The sequence below is a fragment of the Sylvia atricapilla genome, chromosome 1 (assembly GCF_009819655.1).
Source record: "Sylvia atricapilla isolate bSylAtr1 chromosome 1, bSylAtr1.pri, whole genome shotgun sequence".
NCBI lineage: Eukaryota > Metazoa > Chordata > Aves > Passeriformes > Sylviidae > Sylvia > Sylvia atricapilla.
In genome coordinates this window covers 51,936,378-51,951,087 of record NC_089140.1, presented here as the reverse complement: position 1 = coordinate 51,951,087, position 14,710 = coordinate 51,936,378, and the positions used below count along the sequence as shown (strand labels likewise).

The following is a 14,710-nucleotide window of genomic DNA, read 5'->3' as shown; positions in this document are numbered from 1 at the left end:
TGTATCCAAATATTTCAGACTCTGCCAAGGTACACATGACAGAGAACCACTCTCCAGCTACACTGAACCAAAGGCAAACGTTACTTGGAAGCAAAACCACACTTATATTTTACTCATGTATTTTATCCAAAGAATCCAATGAAGATCAGATTTCTCTTCTCAAGAGAGAAAGGTTTCCATTCTACATTTATAGAAAATGCAACATACTCTCAACTTTATCATTTGCATCAGCATTTGAATCTTTAAACCTTGCTTCATTTATTGCAGTTTTCAGACTTGCATTTTGAACAGTCAGTGAGTCTCCCACTCCCTCCTACCTTCATTTTAAATCACAAAGGAAAGAGGGAGAAAAGAAAGAATGTCATGATTGTGGCTGTTTGAAAGAGAAAAATATCAAGCTGAAGTCCACTTTAAAAGAATGCAAGAATACTTCCAAGCTTAGGATACCCTTGTTTCTCTCAGTTTAAAAATGACTCACTTTTTAAAAGAAAAACAATTATGCAGAATTAATGTTAATATCTGGAGGTACCACAACAGTTGACTGAAGATGACAATAGTGACAAGTTCAAACCATTAATGAAAGCAATTTTGTGTCAAAGTTACCACTAAGACTGTTTAAATGGCCTGCCCCTATATCTGCCCCTTATTTCTGCATGCTAGAAATATACAGATGCCTGAAGTTTCTTGTGGAACTCTGCCCATCTACAAAAAAATATTAAATGCTTTTTGTATGGCATTATTAAAAATAGAACAAAGAAGTTTCCAGCAAACAAAACAATTATTAACCTCCCACTTCTATCTAAAATGCACAGATCATGATTTTTTTTTCCATTTGTAAAAGGTTTAATTATTCATAGAAGAGTCATGAAAGCATCCTTAGGCATGGCATTTTAAAGCCACTTATGGAAAAGATGAATGAAAATAATGAGAAATCTTTTCAGTCTTAGCAAGAGTTTTGTAAGTTAAACTGAAAATTGTCCAGCTTATTTCAGGTCTTCAACATGTTCTTAAAAATACTCTAAAGGAAATTTACAGTGGTCAGTGAAGTACTGCACTCACAGATAATTACAAGCAAGTTACTCCTCACTTTTAGATTTTAACCACAGTTATCCTTTATTTCTCTTTCCCCCTCACTCTGCTGCCTTCATCTATTTAGCTGTGCAATTAATGATCAGAGTAATTCCTCATCATACTGGCAAAAGAGCTCCTGTGCCCACTACCTTTCCTGCAGACACAGAGCTTCAAATTGTTAATAGAGCACCTGCCCCTGTGGCTTTGAATCTATAATCTCATAGAATTTCATTAATGCTTTTCTCAAATTACCATGAAGCACATATAGTGCAAGGTTGTATCAAATTTACCTGAGAATGTTACTTATTTTAATAGAATAAGCTTTCCAAGAAAAACTGGGAGAGTTAGGTAAGCTTTTAGAAACCTTGCCAAGGGGAAAACATATTTTCCAAAAAATAAATGAATCACTGTTAGAGAACAGTGTTTGATGTTTAGACTTGCCTTTAATTTAAATTTCAGAAGCAGAAGATCAGCAAGTTATTTTGTGTGTGTTGTTTTGTGAATCAGTGAATGCAATAACAGATCTGAAAAACCACAGAAATAACACATTTTAAATAAATTCCCTCGTTGATGCTAGATGGATTCCTGTCATAATGAACTGCACCATTCAGAGTGCATAAGAGCTCTGCCTGATGTGTACGTCAGGAACTCCCTCATAAGATCCTCTTACATCTTTTCTTTGTTCCTCTTTTTGAAGACATCTGTATTGCTACTCAGCATGCAAAAGGGATGTGGGCTAAATTTAGACTTACTGGAATCTAATTTAAAAGGTTATTTTTTCCCCCCATTTATAATCAATATTCTATATTTACCTGATTCGATTTTCATACTTTTTGGTTTTCTTGTTTCTCCCCTTTTAAACAAACCTACTGTGAACAAATTAAACATAAATCTTTTCCAAAGGAGAGATTCAGAGCCCATCATTTGCTATCCACTTGCCTGCAATGTATTTTATATTTCATCTCCGACCCTACAGAATACAACTGATAAAGTGATCATTTAATGGTGAAAGACCTGCGGTGTCAGGTTGGGTGGAAGGTCAGTTTTATTACAAAGTAACTTTTCACAACACTTACAGGTTGAAGCAGGTAAATCAGCGAGCACTCCTGGATAACTATCACTGGAGAAGGAGTGATATTTGTTGCATAAAAAAGCGTTTCCACCGATGCCATTGTTTGGTCAAAGCGTCCTCCAAGTCCGCCCAAAGTCACAATCACATCAATCTAAAAGACAGAACAAAACGATTCACCAAGGGAACTCTCAGGAATGATCTTTGGACCCTGAAAATCCATAATAAAATCAGTTTGGAGAAAAAAAAAAAAGAAAAAAAACTTACTGACTACAGAAAGAAAATGTCAAATACAGTTATTTTCTACCATTACCGATAAATACCATTATGTGATTGTAAAGCTGAGTATTAAAGCACCATAAATCCATGGCCAACAGGTGACACTTTTTAAAAGGACATAACCATTCTCCCTAGAATACAGGCCAGTCTTTGTAGGCATTTACCCATCTGTCCAGAATATACAGATTCCAGGATATATCACTCCACATGTAAGCTCAGTGGGTAAGTGTGGTATATCCAAGCCATAGAATCTCCGTTTCTTTACATCATCTCATTATTATACTCACAGCTCAGAGCAAATAAAAGAAATACCAGGTTAGGCCATTATGTGTCATTCTCATTCCTGCCACACAGCATTTCAATGTACAAACAATACCACTCAAAGGCTGGCCCTGCTCAAGATAAAAAGTACTACCTAATAGGAAGTTCTGCCCCAAGTGACCATGACATCACTTCCCAGCTCTCAGGGACAGACAGCCACATAAGCACTCTCCAGTCCCATGGCACAGAAAACACCATCTCACTGCTTGCAATATGCCAGAGTTGGATTGCCCCTGCTCAATTCTCTCACACACGTGTTCCAGACTCCGAACACTTTATTTCCTACAAGCAGAATGGGAGTATTTAAAAGGCTTGGTTAAGAGCTTTTTGGTCCTTAAATAAAAGGTCACTGAGTGCAAAGTATTATTATTATTATTACTTCCATTATGTAGATCAGTTACATTCAGTAATTGTATTTTAAAAATCTAACACTAAGTCATATCTAGGGCCCTAAGACATTGCAGCTCTGGAGTCCTTAGAAGCTGCTTTGACAATGGCCATCTGGTTAAGTTTCCAACTTTACAGAGTTTAAGTCTATGGTTTCTGTGATTACAGGAAATTTTACTCAACCCAAGAGCCACATAATGGTGATCTGTGTATATGGAATGATGTATTAATAGTATCAGCTTCTATTTTTATTACCAGGTCTAGGGCTTTATGATTCTGTTGAATATTGTTTTGCATGAAAATTAGGTCTTGAAGAGATATACACCATCTTTCTCATTACCACCTGGAAAATTCTTCAGAGGCCAGAGCAGATCAATATAACACATTGCACTAGCAGCAAAACTACCCTTAAGCAGAAGACAAAATAGCAAAAAATAAAAAGCATGTGTTCCCAGCTAAGCCATAATACCATAATATATTTTCACCTTTATTGATTCCACTTTAGAAACAAACTGCTTTTGTTTGACTGGTGATGACTGTGGGTTAAAAGGGTGGATTAATTCTCGGAAAATACTATTACAAATAAGACCCACCAACACCCATCAGTTCTGTACCAGATAACCAGCACTAAAATGCTCCTCTCCTTCCCCAAGAGAGGCCACGGCAAAAATCAGCTATACTAACCTGGAACCACAGTGAACTTAAGGTGATTCTTATCACCTTAAGGTTCTGGCATATTGACAAAGGATCAGGAGCCATATGTATGTTGTTGTTCTTCTAAGCAATGGGACTGAAGCTCTAATATTACCTAGATTAATCTTCAAGAAACCAAGCAACTACTGTATACTTGGTGTATATATATATATATATATATATATATATATATATATCACCATACACAAACTTGTTTGTTTTGGCTTTGATGATTGGTACTCTCTTGGTTTAGACAGACAGGTATCTGCCAGGGAAGATTGGAGTCTCCCTTGGAATGTAAGCCATTCCCCCCCTTCTAAATTATTATAAATTGGCAATTAAAAGGCTGTCAGGCAAGGATTTTTGGGAATAGGTATAGCAGTTCTTTACTAGGGATATAAAAAAACCACAAATGTTGTAGTACAGAAGAATAAGCAAACAAACAAACAAGAAACCCTAGAAAACCCTGACAGAGTCAGAAATACAACCTGACGCCCAGTTGGTCAGGGTGTTGGAAGCTGTCCAAAGTAAGCCCTCCTGGAGTGGCAGATGTGGTTCTGTTGGAGTAGAGATGGTCCTGTAGAAAAAGGGTCCAGTAATGGTGAGATGGGTCTGGTCTTCCTGCAGGAATCCGGTGGAAAACTGGATGGCTGGTGACACTTGTGGCTTTTTTTATCTAGGTGAAAATGGTTAGGCTCCTCCTTTCTGGGTAGAGCATCTTACAATAGTATGATGTGTCATGTCATTGGTGAGCTTTAATGGTCCATTAACAGAAGATAACGCCATGGGGGTAGTGGAACAATGAACAGAGGCAGGCAACACTGACTCTTCTGAGCAGAGAAATAAGCAACACTGACCCATTTGAGCAACACTGACTCATTTGAGCAAAGAAATAAGCAACACTGACCCATTTGAGCAACACTGACCCATCTGAGCAGAGAGATACGCAACACTGACCCACCCGGTTTTTAACAGCTGGCTTCTTATCAGAGAAGGCAGTTAACCTCTCCCCAGTCAGGTTTTGGCCACTTCTTTGTTTGCGTTAAGTACTCTTAAGTATCCAATCCAACGTTTGATCTTCTTGGTAACTTATGGGAAAAATTCTTTAGAGTGAAAAAGGGACAAACCTAACCCCCAACAGGTACCCATATGAAAGGTAAGAATGAAGGAAATACAGAGTTCCTTTGACTTGGAATTGAAATGATGCAATAACATTCTAAAGATGTCTTCTTTCCCTTGTTAAATCCTTTGTTATTGAAATGAATGAAATGTAAGAAATTCCTATTTTTGACACAGTCTGTCATTTGTTAAGAAAGTTATGCTGTTTAAAATGTTATGCCAGTTGTAACCTGTCTGTTAAGAAAGTTATGCTGTTTGTACCAAAATTTGTACCCTCAAAACCTTATTCCAAGTTGTATACCCCCTCTAAAACCCCGGGTTCCCTTCCCCTTCCGTCGGGCTAGGCTGTCACCATTCCCCGCCGGCTCCTCGAACTGCCAGCCCCGCCTAATAGGAAAATCCAAGGACTTCCATGGTGCACCGCTCCAAACCAAAGTGCAGTTGCCGGCGAGCGGACCCAAAAGCCGGGACCCAGCACAAAATCCAGATAAAAGGGAAACACTGTTGTATTTCTCTGGGGAATGGTTTTTTCCCCAGAGCCCCTGGAGCTTGCAACCCTGTAGTTTGACCCTTCCTTCCTTTCTGGACCTAATTGGCTGAGTTCCAGCCATCCCCCTTGGCAGGAGCCTTGATAAGGTCCTGCTCTTCCTCTTCTCTCTCTCTTACTTCCTGGGGTCCTCTCTTGCCTCCTGGGTCCCCTCTTGCCTCCTGGGGCCCTGCCTCCTACCCTCTGGGCCCTTGCCTCTTGGCCCTCCTGCCTTCGCCTCCCCGCATGGAATAAACGTCTTGGATCAACCCTGGGGGTAAGAGCCTCTTTTGGAATCTTTTGCCCTGGTCCCCTCGAAGCATTTCCCCCAAAGCCTCCCAAGAAACAGAGCTAGCCCCGGGGGGCTGCGGGGGAGTGCTTCAAAACACTACAACACCGAGAAGACCCTGAGCTACCTAGAGACCGAATTCTGCTTCTGCCGCCTCGCCATGACCAAAAAGAGACTGGGAAACAGTGACACCCCTAGAGCACACGAGCCCAGTTGAGTTCCTGGGGATTCCCGTGAGGCGGGAACTGCCGACTCTGTGGAGAGAGCAGCAGATTCGCCTGACACCTGATTCTCAGCGGTGGCCGGAACGAGAACGGCGACAGGAGCAGCGACGGCGCAGGCGACCCCTCGCGTTCCCCCTTGAAAGAGCTGACTAATAAAGGCTTTTCAAAGGAGTAGGTCTCCTGGCCCATTTATAACAGTTATTATCACAGGTTTCCTATGAAGTACACCACCCAGCTCAAGTGATGAAGTGCACAGAACTGCAGAGTTCTGTGGTAGAAACTGCCAAAGCACTGCAAGTTGAAGAAAAATGTAGCAAAAAACCCCCCCAACTTCTTACATTTTCAAGTAATACAGAATCCTGCTCTAAGTACTACTCCTTATTCAGTTCTAACAGTCCAGTCTTGAGGATTGGTTACCATAAAGAAAGAAAATAAAACCAATACTAGGATGGAGTAGACACCTTGAAATGACATTCATAAACCAGAGGTACAGGGTTGAGGTGCACTTGCAGAAGGACAACAAAGATGTCTGAAAGGGGAATGTATCTATTATTTAGGGTTTGCATGGATTGTGAAAATGAAAAACACAAGTATGTGACAGGTATGCAAACAAACCCAGCTGGAGTATGAGAGGAACGGACAGAGAGAGAAGCTGAAATTCTGCTCTTCTATGACAGCTTATAGAACTGCCTCTCACTGGATAATCTTGGCAGAAGTGACAGTCATCCAGACATTGTAGACTTTTAGAGCCTTCATTTGAAGGTCTAGGTATTCACACTGTGTTTATTAAAAATCAAAAAACACAGAGAGGCTAAGTGAACCTTTTCATCCTAAAGCTATCAGCTCTGTTAAAAAAAAACCAAAAACACAACAGACAAAAAACACAACACAAAAATCACGAACTATCAAAACAATCAGTTCCTTCCCTGCAATTGCTGCTCCTGTCACTCTGCCAAGAACTTAAGAAAATAGATGTGCCATGAAAGCATGTACACAACTCTTTGTCATTATAGAACCTAAGACAAAGTGAATAACCAAGGACTGGTAGAATTTAGATATTTCCACACTACAGAGAGAAAAGGCCATTTGTTTTTGCACTATGATTTCCTGCATATCACAGGCCACAGAATTAATCTTGTTACTGCTAATGAGCCCACCAGGCAACATTTGACTAACACACTGTACTTCAATTGAAATGTCCATGCTTCACTTAAATGTCCCATCACCAGGTCCCTTACACAATTTGTTTTCACATTGTGTCATTCATTTCCTGAAGAAAAAGGACATAAAATTACAAATAACTACAGAGAACAACTTAGATCATTGCAGGTATATTCTCTTGAAATAGCACAGTATCTTTAAAGGCTATCAAGCTTTAACTTAGAAATAGTTGAAGATCTAAGGGTAGGATTCAGTCATCTTTGAAAGATACACTCATATGTTAGTATGTCTTCAGAAAGTTTTAGACGTCACTATCAAAGACTAGGGCAGTTAAAAGCAGAAGAAAAGCATACAACAAGACTTTGTGCTGGCAGTTCAGAGATGTATTTTTTCCTTCTCCTGCAAACTGTAACTTAGAGGGTGCAGTAACTAAGGCTCTCACCACATCAGAATGAAGTTGCTCAGGTTCCTGCTTCCACTCTCACAAAGACTGTTGAAATGGACAACCTGCTGTAAACTCTTTGCAGGCTTGCTAAACACTGAAAGCTGCCCCAGCTGACATTCTTCTTTCTAGTATAAATGGGTTAAACACAAAGAAGATTTTCACTTCATAACTGAGGAACATGCATTTAAGGACACAGGAAGCTGGGAACTGCCTGGAGTGGGCGAAAAGAGTGCAATACCCATCTTAGCAATGTCAGCATCACCGCGACGTGTAAGAGTGAAGTCCAGTGCTCAAACTGACAGCAAATAATGCCCACTCCTTTCAAAACCATGCTCATTATCTCTGATAAGAAATCCCAGGGAGAGGACAGACAACTCAAAAGACTTCCTTCCCCATGAGCTCACTTTTAGCCAGACAACTTGCAAACAAACATGCCGAAGTCTCAGGGAGGTGGGTAGATTAAAGGAAACAAATTTACTGACAACAACCAGCAGCACTGAATGAATTGCAATTAAGATCTCCCCTGAAGGAAAAAAGGAAGGCAGGAGTAATCAAGATATTGTAAAAGTTCTGGAGTCATGACTAAACCTCCCCCTCCTCTAAGATCCTAGAGACTATCCATTGCTAATATCCAATATATAAGTACACCAATTACAGGTTAGATATCTGATTGGAACATAGCAGATTTTTAGCACTTTCTCACTTCACTGAAATCCCTTAATCTTCCAGAGATTTTATTAATTTTCTTGGAATTCCTAAAATTATCTGTTTAATTTCATTTTTAAAGGAATATTACATAGACAACAAATTTGTTGTAGTAATGTGCATAGTATGTTGGAAGTTTATTATATGCTGAACTATATATATAAAAGTATATATACTTTCTTATGTTGAAAAACAAACAAGTAGTAGTGTGAAAGTTACATCTATTATTGCTTTATTGGTTTGTCACTTCATCAATTTTGGCCAGTTTTTTCAAGAAAAGCATTTTCTTCTTCATAAGGCAATTTGTCAGCTCAGGATGGGGTTTAAATTATCTTATGGTCTTTGCATCAGCTTCAGTACCAAAGACTTTAAAACACACCAAGCACTTCCCTTGATAACAAATGCATTAGAGTAGATTTTAACTCATTTGCCCATAGCTGTGTCAGAGCTCTAGTGCTGGCCAGTTAAGTAATTTTTTTATATCATCCTCAAAACTGCAATGTAAATTTAATGGGCTACTAAAATCCCACAACCCAATGTTAAATATATAGCAAGATATTGTCCACTTGAGTTGATTATACTGGCTCCCTAGCTCAGTGTCTTACATAAAAGGTATGACATTCATGTCTGTAGAAATGAGATGCTGAACCACACAGCAGCAGCTGAAGTTTGCTCAGGTAGAATCCTCTTTACTTTAGCTAGAATTTTCTTGTTGCTTCAGCCATCTGACTCTTCCTGGGAACAAGAGCTCTCAGTCAAAGGCTGCCATCCTGTCTGTGTACCTGAGATGCTAACCTTCAATCAGCTTCATCCTCACCTCACTGACTCCACTAATCTATATATTATATTGTTCCAGCTCCATCACAAAGCATTTCTTGCTTTTAATCTTCACTTTCTTACAGTTTCACCCAAGTGGTTTCTCTACTGGTAATGCTTTTATTTCAAATAAGAGGTTAATTCTCTCTGGTAATGACAGGAAGTATGCGAACAGATTGCATTTGTCTGTTTAAAGCAAAGAAACGTGTGTGATGGCAAGTAAGATGGAAATGACAAAGATAATCTCAAAATCCAGAAAGAGACCTGAGTTGCTAGAAACATTTCAAGCCTGGTTTTACTATTGACTTGTGTTTACATGTCTGGTTGAATAACTTTAAATTTAACCTCAAAATATGAAGCTTTGGCTTTGCCCTCTCTTGCAGGTAAATGTAATGTCTCACAATGTACATAACATAATCTAGCATTAGTTGTGGAACATAAACTTCATAACCACTGACTTAATTCTTTATTACTTAAAGAAGCCTAATGGATAAAATCCTTGTGAACTGCTGGATCCCAAGCAGTCTGAATTTTACTTCCTGCTTTTGATCTCAATATTTGTGAATTAACTCGGTCAAACAATGCTCACTGTGCCCAAGGTAGAGGGGACACCAACAACTCCTGCTCTGCTACTCCTGGTCAGCGGCAGCAAAGCTCTACAATTCTTTTTACGTGTGAGATCAGGGTCACTGGAATTCCTTATCACCTAAGATTTTCTGCGTGAAGGGTTTGTCTGTACTCTGGACTGTTTACCACGTTGTTCTGAGCAGGTTAAAGCACTAGAACTCCTCAAGCAATCTGTTTACTGATGCTTTGGAGGAAAATGCATGCTGGCTTTGATCCAGGCACACTTATTTTGTGAATGAACAAGAATTCCAGGACTATCAATCACTTCTGAAAAATCATAAAATCTTCTCATTTTAAAACATTATGAAAAAAACATTCACAAGCTAAACTTTCTCTTTCCATAACTGAACTACTGACCTACACACCGTGCACTGTGGTATCACCATTATGGAAGTGTGAGATCAATAACTAAACTGCCATATCCCTAAGAAAGGAAGGCCTGGATTTGCAATACAGGAGCAATACAAAAGGCCCTTGAAAGATTATACTAAAATGGTTTAGCAAATATCTTCAATTATCTAATAGCTACTTGGATCCAGCACCAAAAACTGTGTTTGGCACATGCTGTGGTTTTAATAGTTCTGAGTACTGCTTCCAGGAGTTAAAATAAGTAAATACAAATTAACTACAAACTCTCATCAATGAACAATTCAAGGAAGGAAAAAAAATCTTCAAGAGAATCTGTTCATTGTGAGTTTTGTATCCCAGATTTCTCTTAACTCTGGCTGTCAGTCTTTAATGTGGTAGCCTTCCTCCCTCTCCCTCCAGTACATTTCCATGTTGTCACAAGATTAGCAGGGCAAAACAAGCAGAACCCACTGCTTCTCATCCACCAGGGCTCCCAACCCCTGTGCTGATGCCTCATCCCATGCAGATCCCATACCCCTCAACAAGAGCCAGCCTGTGCTGGAGGTTAACCCAGTCCTGCAGTGCCAGCAGGTGGGAAGGACACTGCACAGGGAAGAGGCTCTTTGTTGCCAAGTCTCCCTTCAAAGCCTCTATTCTTCCTGCAATGGACACAGATCATGGTGCAAACCAGGGAGTCTTGTCCTGAACTGTGGCTCCTGCTGCAATCTGCTTGGCAGAGTCTTGTACAGGAAGGTCCCTGGCTGCTCAAGACCTGATGAATCAGACACTGCAAGTTCTGCCTGCTGGCCTACAAATATGATATATATTCTGTATCAGTGAAAGTGTGTACCTTTGCACATCTCCATGAGCCTTGACAACTTCCCTTTGATTTCCCTAACAGTTCTGGGTGGGTTAATCTCAGGTGGCTGCCAGGCATTCACCCAGCCTCTCTCACTCCCTCTTCTCAACAAGACAGGGGGGGAAAATGAGATGAGAAAACTCATGGGTTAGGACAAGGACAAGGAGATTGTCAATTATCAGTTCCCATCACAGGCAAAACAGACTTGACTTGAGGAAAATTAATTTAATTTATCGCCAATTAAAAATCAAGTTAGAGAGCAAAAAATATTACAAAATTAAACCCACTCATCTTTATTACAGGCCCAACTTCACTCCATTCCTCACTCCTCTATTTCACCATTCTCCTGAGTAGCAGAGACAAACAGGAGACTGTGGTCAATTCATACCAGGTCCTCTCTGCTGCTCTTTCCTTATCATGTTCTGCTACAATTTGGGGTTCTCTCCACAGGATCCAGCCCTACAGGAACAAACTCCTCTGCTGTGGGTCCCCGATGTGCTGGCTCCTGCCAGGAACCTGCTCCTGTGTGGGTTTGCCTTCACAGCTTGCAGCTTCCTTCAGGGCACACCCATCTGCTCTGGCACAGGGCCCTCTCCCACCTGTGGTATGGATATTTGGTCCACCACAGTGTTCCACGGGCAGATACCTGCTCCAGCATGGGCTCCTCTGCACAGGCTGCAGCTCCCTCTGGAGAATCCATGGGCTTTGCCCAGGGTTCTCCAGAATGTGGAGCCCCTTTGTCTGCTCTCCCCTTGGGGCTGACACAGCAGTTTGTCCCCCTTTTCCCCTCACCCCTCCCTGCCTGGGCTCTCCTCATGGACACCTGGGTACCCCACCAGCATCTGGGCACACAGAACCCCAGAGCTCATTACTGTGCCTGTTTCTCTAGCAGGTTGAGATGAAGAGAAGATGCATATTTCCTTTCACACCACAAATTCATGTGGCTCTATTTCAGCTCCTGCACAGATGCTGGTCCAGGACCCTTGGAAAGCCCACAAAGGAAGCTAAACAAACCAGTGATATTGTGAGGTAATGGTAGAATTTCTGTAGCCAAGGGTGTCCATATGAAACACTCTGCCAGCTGCCCACAGGCACCCACATCCCTATGAACTAAGAATGTTGACTTCAACGTTATTGAGGGTTGAGACCTTTTCCTGTGACTTCCTAGACCAGATGTGACTTTTTTTTAAAACTAGCTTTCTGCCTGGTTTTGTTCTCAATTTTGTCATATTAAGTCTAGGTGCCAAATTTTAAGGAAAAGATCATGGATTTTTAAGGGGAAATATTCCATGCAAAATACAGAAACTTAAAAAAATCTCAATTTCCATTTTATATATATATATATATATATACATACATACACACATATTTTTTCTTTTTGTTTCATCTGAGTTAAGAGTAACAACTGAGGCCTTTCCCATTGTAACATTTAGCAGTGAAGTCTGTATAAAAGACATCTCAAGTAAAGAAGAGCTTTGGAGGACCTTCACTCTCCTGCAGCAGAATCACAGAGGACATAACAGCCTGAGGCACTTGTGCACAGCTAGGGTGAGGCATTAGCTCTGCTCTTTAAAATGTTTAAACTCGGGTTCACACAGGTCTGAAGATCTCCCAATAGGTCCCAGCAGAACAGTAATATTTTCAGCTGGTCTGAACATTAATCTTCATGATGAACAGGGGGATAATAGCCTGTCCTATTATACTCCAGGGACAGATATAAGACCTGAAACTAAAGATGTAAAATTTTTCCTAAGTCTCTCAAGCCTTGTTCTGTGAATGGTTCCTCTTTCGAGTGATTTCACTGAATACCTGGGCAGTACATAACGACTTTTTTTTTTCTAAGGGAGCGCAGACTTGCAGAAAAAAGTCTTGAATTTATACATTTGTTTCAAAGAAGCTGGATATATTTTTATACTGAAGGAAGTACAATACGATCCAGATGTCAATTTTCCTTTTCAGTTTAGGTTCAGTATTTATAGCAGGTAAGTTAAACACAGCCTGAGTAATTACGGAATGTATTTTATTTTTCCACACTGTCCTCTAGACCGTATAAATATATATATAAAATTTAAATATATATATAATTTAGCCATACACTTAAAAAGAAATGAAGCATGATTTCTTAAACTGGAGGCGCTTGTGAAGCTGTAAACATTTTATGTTCACATTTAATTTGCAGAAAATACTGAGCTTTAATTGTTCAGTACTTAGTTGTTCAGTTCTTTAAAAGAGAAATGCAATAGGTTCTTTAGGCAAGCTGAAGAGACTATCTCCTGTCAGTGGGAAAGTAAAAGATAGGTGATTTAATAAGGAACAGCATGAGCATCAGAATTAGCAAAGTCTAGTTGCCAGTGCAGCTCTGCTATGAAGACCCTTCAGTCCCTACTTTTGTTGAGCTTGTGCTACTACCTTTTTTTTACTGTGGGAACACTGTAGGGGCCTTTCATATGTTAGCAGGCTGCCTCATTTTCTCAATCTTTGTTAAGAGTTAAATTACTCTACTCCCCTCTGCCCCTTCTTGAACAGTATTGGTATCAGCAAAGAGGTGCAGAGCTAAATGTCAGGAAAAGCCAAAGGATTGCAGAAAACAATGAGGCCTCAGGACTACAGGCTAAAACATCTCTGTGTAGCACCAGCCAGTCACTTTTATTTCCAATGGTCCTAATACCTTCCTCTCCCCTCTGCCCCAATACTCCTTTCCAGGTAAGGAAAAAAAACAAAACTGAGGAAGACCCACCACCACTTCAAAAGCTTTTAACAATATTGCAATTTCACTGTTTCTCTTGGCTATTCAAAGGTCATACAATATTACAAAAAGAGGGAATATGTCACAACAAAAAACCCCAAAACAATCCAAAACCAGAAAGGAAGCATTCTTATATACACTACTTAGGTTAAATAAGTTCCTTTGAATAGGATAAAAAAAGAAGCCATAGGAGAAGTTAATTTATTGACAGATTCACTCTCTGCTTTAAGGACCAGATCACTGCAGTTCACGGAGTTATGAAAGTGGGCTCTCTAAAGCCAGTGCTTCTTACACTCAGGAATGTAGAAAACTGCTAGAAATTTTTACGAAACTATCTCTACAACAGCCAAAAAAACTGTCTTTCTTGACAGTCATCTTAATTTAGTAAGAAGAAACCATATTTGAGATGTAAAAAATGGTCAATTATAATCTGTAGTTAAAATTTACCATACCAGCTCAAATTTCTTAATATGCTTAACAATAAACTTACATTCCATTAACTAAACAGAATCTAATAAAAACAGTTGCAACTTATGGGAGATTTCAGAATGCCACAGTATTCATGTGCCAAGCAAACAAATCAAACCAAACCAAACCAAACCAACCAACCAACCAACCAAAAAACAAAAACAAACCCCCCAAAATAAACAAATAAATAACCAAATCACCCCCCCCCCCCACCCCCCCCTCCCAGTTATTAATGAAAATCTCAGGCAACAAACTGAGCTCTCAGTCCCTGAACTGTAAAAAAATTTCCTGGTGTCAAAAGATATGGCTGTTCAAGATCTCCCACTAAAATATCCACATCCAAGGCTGTGTCAATGCAAGCATGACAGCCTTTTGAGGATAATAATATGTCCTTGTAGCCTGACCACTTTCCCAGCATGGGGGCAGTTATATCAGCAATAGCTGCTCTCAGGGAAGCTGTGCTCCTGCAAAGGGGAGCAGAAGGGGCTGAAAGGAGGAGGAGAATCACATCTCCTATGAGAAAGTTACAAACAGAGCAAAATTGGTGGTTCAAAGGG

At 40.1% G+C, this 14,710-nt stretch overlaps 1 protein-coding gene across 5 annotated transcripts in view; it reads right to left on the bottom strand.

Moving 5' to 3' along the window:
• Nucleotides 1-14,710, bottom strand: part of TPK1 (thiamin pyrophosphokinase 1) — a 300,992-nt gene that overhangs the window by 104,040 nt on the left and 182,242 nt on the right. For 4 of the 5 annotated variants that reach the window (XM_066322592.1, XM_066322599.1, XM_066322608.1 and 1 more), the window contains one exon: nt 2,148-2,294. In XM_066322592.1, coding sequence (XP_066178689.1) covers nt 2,148-2,294 — 147 coding nt within the window. Of the gene's footprint in view, nt 1-2,147; nt 2,295-11,585; nt 11,654-14,710 lie in introns of those variants that run through there. The other variant, XM_066322617.1, reaches the window with a different exon arrangement.